Raw genomic sequence first — 7,578 nt, forward strand, 5'->3', positions numbered from 1 at the left:
GATTTGTATACGGGTTGGATGTGTTTCTGTGCATGTGTGTATGTTCATATCCAATTACAGGTGCTCACCAGTGGGAGGGTAGAAGAATGGCAAGTGTTTGGAGCCCTCTAATTGGGTGCCAGCAGTTGTGCTCAGGTCCTCCGAGTGGGCAGTGCATGCTTTTAGTTACTGAACCTTCTTCCCAGCCCCCATCTTGATAGATATTTAGAGAGTTCTGCAGTAGCCTGTGGCATGTTAAAAGGGGCCTTATATTAAAGAACTTCAGTGTTTAACAATGAGTTAGCAAATGCTAATGAATGTTGAATTAAAAAGTTTCCATTTTTCAACTTTGTCAAAAAGGATAAGTTTTAAGGACCATCTGAGCATCTTTAACCTCTTGACATGAGGATTTATTCTTTTCTCTCTCCTGCCCCAAGAGCCACACTGAAGCAGAGTAGAGACTTGAAACACCTGACTGAATAGGCACACTCCTTAAATGCACTGAACTGAAGAGCCTGCCTTCTGAATTACATTTTGGCAATTTTGTAAACCTGAATATATTCTCAAATGGCATTCCATTTCCATGGAAACATAGTGTAAATACTAAGCTGAAAATTGTCCATCTTCTGGGGCCATTCATTTAATCTTCCTCTTATGTTCATTTGCCATGAGAAAGGTCTAGAGTTGTAGCAAATCATCTTGAGAGTTTTTGAAAAGGTGAGTTCACTGATGGTGGGTCTTGTGCCATCTGTCACATGGGTCAGGGTATGCTGTGTTTTCTGCAACCCACTGGTGTGCAAAGTGGGCTTCATATCAAGTGTACTGGAAAGAAATAAGAATACTTAAGTGTTTGAGTCATGCTGGTTTTTTTTTTAATAATGATTGAGTAGGAAGAATGTAGTACTTGTTCGAGTCAGAAAGAAAGCACTAGAAATTATCCTGTGAAGCCAAGGTATACAAAGGAGGATGGGGCTGCATGAATTTCGATGTCTTTTGCAGAAGAGTCTTTTGATCCTGGAGATGTGCTGATTATAAGCAGCACCCATTTGACACTACTAGGTTTTGGAGTTGTGCAGGAAAATAAAAAGCTGAGGCTGGTGTGGATAAAGAGAGGGAAGAGAAAATGCACTTCCAGTTCTCTGGAAGAGCAAAGTAATTTCATAAATGTGAACATATTGCCGGGCTTCCTACAGATGTGCCTCAGCCTTGCCTAACTGAAGGAATGAGTGACTGCTCAAGACTTAAGTGAGGTCCACACCTTTCTTTTGTTCTGATCGTGCATGCTGTGTGTGGTAATAGTATTATGTAGACACCCAAGTTGTAGTATGATGGCCTATAGAAGACAATGTGAAAGGAGTTCTTCAACTTCTACAAAATGAAGAGGCTGACATGAACTGCAAGCTGTTCCAGCCTCTTGCTGGGATGTCTATGAGTCACTGGGCTTCATCACCACTGGATAAAAGCATTGATTAGCTTAAGTAAGTGATTACCAATCTGAATTTTAGACCGGAGGAGCTGGCAGCTCTGTGGTCCTGACAACCGTGTCCTTTTGGAGCCGTGCATCCTTTTTGGTACAAAAGGCAGCAGCTATCACTGATCGGCATTTAATTAGATCTCTAGGGGGGCAGTGGGAGGAGGCTGCATATGCCTGAGAGGATTTTATGACCAGATGTAGCTCTCGGTGAATCTGTGTCAAATATAAAAGTCTAGGAGAATGTTGTCTTCTTTAATGCTACTTTCAAGCAATTTTCCAATATTTATTTGATAATTAAATAAATTTAAAAATTAAAATAAAAAAGACTAAATTGATGACCCTTAGCCTTTGTGCCTATCAAATTTTAGTATAACAGTAGATTATCAGTTGTTGGGAAGGCTGTAGGGAAGGGGTGGAGTACATTGGTACAATTGGAAGACAGAAGAAATGCCTGGGAGTATCTACATAGTTAGCATATGCATGCCCTTTGGTCTAGAAATTTCATATTTACATATGTATCCAAGAGAGATAAGTGCATCTGTCACCCAAAGGACTTACATTGTAGCAAAATGGGGGAAACACTGAATTACAGCTAGGAAGAAGCTAGAAATCATAATGGTGGGATATTTGGAACCTATTGCAGTTTAAAAGATAAGACTCTGCTTGCCGTAGTAATGTAAGTAAATGAAAAAATTAATCTGGAAAGTTTGGAGTTGGGAGGTGGTAACTGGAGTAAAAGAACTTCTAGGCAAAGCTTGACCTGAGTTCAAATATACAGCACTTGTGTAAAAAACTGGGTATTGCTTGAGAGTACTGGTAATCACTCTGTCATTGGAGGCAGAGATGGGAGGACTGCTGTTGTGTTCTAGCTGCTAGCTGTCCTCTAATTTCAGAGACTAGGTATCAAGGGACTCTGACAGAGTAATAGAACAAGACACCAGATGGATCCCTAGAGTCTATACATGGCTGTGAGGACCTAAACACACACAAGATACATACACTTCACACATGCACACACAAAATAAAAACAAAGCATAGAACGGAACAAACCATTTTGCTGAGTTTGAGAAGAGACGAAGTGATCTGGGGCAGGAGAACCTAGAAGATGAGTTACTTTAGAGTTAATGGCTATTTTCTGAGTTTCCCATATGTAAATTATACTTCCACTAAGCGAAAAGCCATGTGAATAGCAACAGATAGGATCAATCCGTCTGGAACATTTCTTCCCAGGGTGATCTGTGCGGGAGAAACTGAACTGAAGGGTATAAAGAAACATTCTCATTTGAGTTTAATACGTAGACATATATTTGATTTAGAATTGTGATTTGTGAGACATGTTAGCACACATCTGCAGGGGCAGCCAGCTTTGGCTTGTCTCCTACATAAGAAGAGAAAGGCACTGCAAATGTGACACAGAGGAATCAGGTGCAGCCTTACCGTCGGCTTTGTTCCCTTCTTCTACCAGGAGTTTCACAATGTTGAAGAACCCTTTTGCGGAGGCCAGGTGCAGAGGCCTGTCTCCAACTTCACCGCTTACATTGACATCAGCTCCAAACTTCAAAAGGACACTGGTTACCTAGAGGAGCCCACCATTTGAATTTAGTATGGGAAAAAAAACAAGTGTGTTGTCTGGTGGTGCATGCCTACAACATCAGCAACTAATGGAGCGGGAGGTAGAGTTTGAAGGATCAGGAGTTTAAGGTCATCTTCAACTACAGAGTGAGAACATGGTAAGCCCTTGACAGATTAAACCCTGTCTTGACCTGCCCTCAAACCCAAAATACAGTGTAGAACTCTTGACTGCCTAATGCACCTCACCTATCTCTTGGGTTACTCTCATTCAAAGAAACCCAGAAAATTCTAGCCCAGCTCATGAAAAGCAGAAAAGAATTGATTACATCATTGAAAAGAAGTCCAACAGTTAAGCAATTTCATTCGGGCTCCTCCCTAAGGAATGGTACCACCCACAGTGGCAATTTTACATTTCAATTAACAGCCAAGACAATCTTCCACAGACAGGGCCACAAAAACAAAAAGTTGTTTTTGTAGACTATCTCTTATTGAGACTCCCTTCCCAGGTGATCCCAGAGTGTGCCAAGTTGACACTTAAAAGTAACCAGGAAAGAGTCACACAGTGACTGAGAGTTAAGACCTAGGAGACAGGATAGGGACAAAATCATAATCTGACCTACTTAGGCTCTGGGCTTTTGAGATGAACGGTTAACTAACTTCTTTCTGATGTTTGCAGAGCTGGGTTTGGAGCCCCGAACCTCACAATTTCTAGACAAGTGTGTTTTTAATGAGCTACACACTCCTAACCAATTTTATTAATTTTACCCCAAGTGTCTTTGACATAAAGTAGAAACCATGGTCAGACTTAACTCACAGGTTGTGGTGAGGACCAGAGGCAAAATATTTACTGTGCCAACACACAATGGCTGACGTATAGCAGAATAATACAAAAGATATTTAATATAAGTTCTCAACTACATATTCTCTGAGTAGCAGATGGGAAAAGGGCTTCCTCTTGAGTGTACCAAGCAGAGCAGGGACTCTGGGCCCAGTTCCATTGTCTTAGCCATGTCACACATCCAATGAGCTAATGTTTTCAGACCTCAGTTTCTTTATGCTAAAGTGGAAACAGTAATGGCTCTATCTCCTGGAGATGCTGTGAGGATTTTGTAAGTGAGCAGAGAACAGTACTTAGCCCTTAACATCTACCTATAGCAATGGCAGCACGAACGAACGAGAAATGTGTGCATTTTACCCCTCTGGTGGCTAGTGGACAGATCCACACTTAAGTTCCTGACCCTCAGAACCTTGCCACGTAAGCAGATCTGCCCACTCGTGATACCTCTGTGAGTTTATAACAGATTTAAACTCTCCAGGAACTCGATTGTCTATTAAGTGCTATTATTTCATATTTAGGAAATACTGTGCTTGCTAGAAGCACCTCATCCTCCACTTAAAATTAAGTGGATAAGACAAGAAACAGGAAGCACGGGGCTGAATTTGCCACTCTCCTCGTCAGCATATTTTAGCAAATGACAACAGTTTCCATAAATTACTGGTTCACTGCCTTCACTCAGAAATCGAGTCCCTTATCATAAAAGGGCCATCCACATTTTAGCATAATTTGTATGGCTGTGGCTATATTTTTATGGAAAGCAAACAAATTTAGCTCTTCACCAACATGTAGAGCGGCTCTTTATCTCTCTGTTGGTTGTGAGGTCAATCAGCCAAGTAGATGACTTTGCAAACAGCATGCACTCCACACCTCCTGCTCCTGCCTAACTCCAGGAAATATGGAGTTTTCCCATCACCAGACTTTTGGAGCCTGCACATGTACTATGACCAGTGCCTGGCTCTCCAGGAACCTGTGTACACTCAGTAGCACATCAGTGGATTGCCAAGTTTCATAATCGGTGGGTTGTGCTTCACAGACACAAGAGTGTGCATACAAATGCCAGCTCACAGGGACACAAAGATATGGTGACCAGATTAGCACAGACCACAGGAAGTTACAGATGGACCCTGAGGGAGCACTGTGACATGACAGCTGTGGAAAGCCAACCGAGGATCAAGATCACACACAAAAAGTACTGTTTTACATGGTTATGTAGTTACTTTTGTGTTTTTGGTTTGTTTGGTTTTTGGTTCTTTTAATGTTTTTTTTTTTTTTCCAAAATAGCTAAGGGGCAGTGTTTGAAATCAGCACAGGTATTGTTTGTCTTTCGCTATGCAGAGATGGAAAATCAATGTACTTTGAAGTTGGAACACATTGCTTTGAATTCAGATTTAACTGTTTAGTTAAATTGCTTGGGTTTGATGGCTCTCTGCATGGGGTCACTGAGAAATAGGCTTGTGGTCTAGCAGAGAAAGCACAGGGTTACAGGCTGATGAGCCCCGGTACACACTCCAGTTCTGTTCTCTGCCCTGACTGGCATGTTACCAGCCCTGTTAGGCTTTGAATGGAGTGTTGGGAACTAGGGACAAATGACACCTACGTTAGATTTTCTGAGGAGTGGTGCTCCCCCATGGTTGGAAGTCCCCTTTTGCAAAGGTACTGGGACATGCTGGCATTCTCAGACCTTCTCCAGGTGACTTTGACCCCTCCTCCTGTTTTGTTTTTATTTGTATGTGTGTGGTTTTTTTCCCACAGCATGCTCTCATTTCCTTTCCCTCTATAGAGACAGACCCTGGATAAGCATCAGGCATGACAGCAAACCTGAGACTCTGCTGAAAACTCTGAGCCCGATGACAACCTCAAGTTCCTCTTTTTAAAAAAATTATTAGATATTTTCTTTATTTACATTTCAAATGCTATCCTGCAGTACCCTATGCACTCCCTCCCCCCACTTGCTCCCCAACCCACCTACTCCCTCTTTCTGGCCCTGGAATTCCTCTGTACTGGGGCATATAATCTTCACAAGACCAAGGGCCTCTCCTCCCAATGATGCAGCTAGAGACAAAAGTTCTGGGGGTACTGGTTAGTTCATATTTTTGTTCCACCTATAGGGTTGCAGACCCCTTTAGCTCCTTAGGTACTTTCTCTAGCTTCTCCATTGGGGGCCCTGTGTTCCATCCAATAGATAACTGTGAGCATCCACTTCTGTATTTGCCAGGCACTGGCATAGCCTCACACGAGACAGTTATATCAGGGTCCTTGCAAGTCACAGGCTCAGAGCCAGAGGCAACATAAGTTCCAGGAGGCCTTTCCAGCCGCCAACATCCCTTAGAGCAGGAAAGGGAAATAAGGTTTCTTTTATTTTTTTCTTTTTTAAAATTAGGTATTTATTTCATTTAAATTTTCAATGCTATCCTAAAAGTCCCCCCCCACACCCCCACTCCCCCACCCACCCACTCACACTTCTTGGCCCTGGTGTTCCCCTATACTGAGGCATATAAAATTTGCATGACCAATGGGCCTCTGTTTCCACTGATGGCCAACTAGGCTAACTTCTGATACATATGCAGCTAGAGACAGGAGCTCCGGGGGGTACCGGTTAGTTCATATTGTTGTTCCACCTATAGGGTTGCAGACCCCCCCCCCCAGCTCCTTGAGTACTTTCTCTATCTTCGCCATTGGGGGCCCTGTGATCCATCCAATAGCTGACTGTGAGCATTCACTTCTGTGTTTGCTAGACCCTGGCATTGTCTCACAAGAGACAGCTATATCAGGGTCCTTTCAGCAAAATCTTGCTAGTATATGCAGTGGTTTCAGCGTTTGGAGGCTGATTATGGGATGGTTCCTCGGGTATGGCAGTCTCTAGATGGTCCATCCTTTCGTCTCAGCTCCAAACTTTGTCTCTGTAACTCCTTCCATGGGTGTTTTGTTCTCAATTCTAAGAAGGGGCAAAGTATGCACACTTTGGTCTTTGTTCTTCTTGAGTTTCATGTGTTTCACAAATTGTATCTTATATCTTGGGTATTTTAAGTTTCTGAGCTAATATCCATTTATCAGTGAGTACATATCATGTGAGTTTATTTTGTGATTGGGGTACCTCACTCAGGATGATGCCCTCCAGGTCCATCCATTTGCCTAGAAATTTCATAAATTCATTCTTTTTAAGAGCTGAGTAGTACTCTATTGTGTAAATGTACCACATCTTCTGTATCCATTCTTCTGTTGAGGGACATCTGGGTTCTTCCCAGCTTCTGGCTATTATAAATAAGGCTGCTATGAACATAGTGGAGCATGAGTCCTTCTTACTGGTTGGAACATCTTCTGGATATATGCCCAGGAGGGGTATTGTGGGATCCTCCAGTAGCTCTGTGTCCAAATTTCTGAGGAACCGCCAGACTGATTTCCAGAGTGGTAGTACAAACTTGCAATCCCACCAACAATGGAGGAGCATTCCTCTTTCTCCACATCCTCCCCAGAATTTACTGTCACCTGAATTTTTGATCTTAGCCATTCTGACTGGTGTGAGGTGGAATCTCAGGGTTGTTTTGATTTGCATTTCCCTGATGATTAGCGATGTTGAACATTTTTTCAGGTGCTTCTCAGCCATTCAATATTCCTCAGGTGCGAATTCTTTGTTTAGCTCTGAGCCCCATTTTTAATGGGGTTATTTGATTTTCTGGAGTCCACCTTTTTGAGTTCTTTATATATATATATATAT

The 7,578-nt window shown here is 42.4% G+C and overlaps 1 protein-coding gene across 1 annotated transcript in view; it reads right to left on the reverse strand.

Moving 5' to 3' along the window:
* The window catches only part of Tnni3k (TNNI3 interacting kinase), a 259,531-nt gene that overhangs the window by 173,609 nt on the left and 78,344 nt on the right, over window positions 1-7,578 (reverse strand). Inside the window, 1 exon segment of the mRNA XM_021157700.2 lies at window positions 2,891-3,029. Coding sequence (XP_021013359.1) covers window positions 2,891-3,029 — 139 coding nt within the window.

This window comes from Mus caroli, chromosome 3, assembly GCF_900094665.2.
Source record: "Mus caroli chromosome 3, CAROLI_EIJ_v1.1, whole genome shotgun sequence".
Classification (NCBI taxonomy): domain Eukaryota; kingdom Metazoa; phylum Chordata; class Mammalia; order Rodentia; family Muridae; genus Mus; species Mus caroli.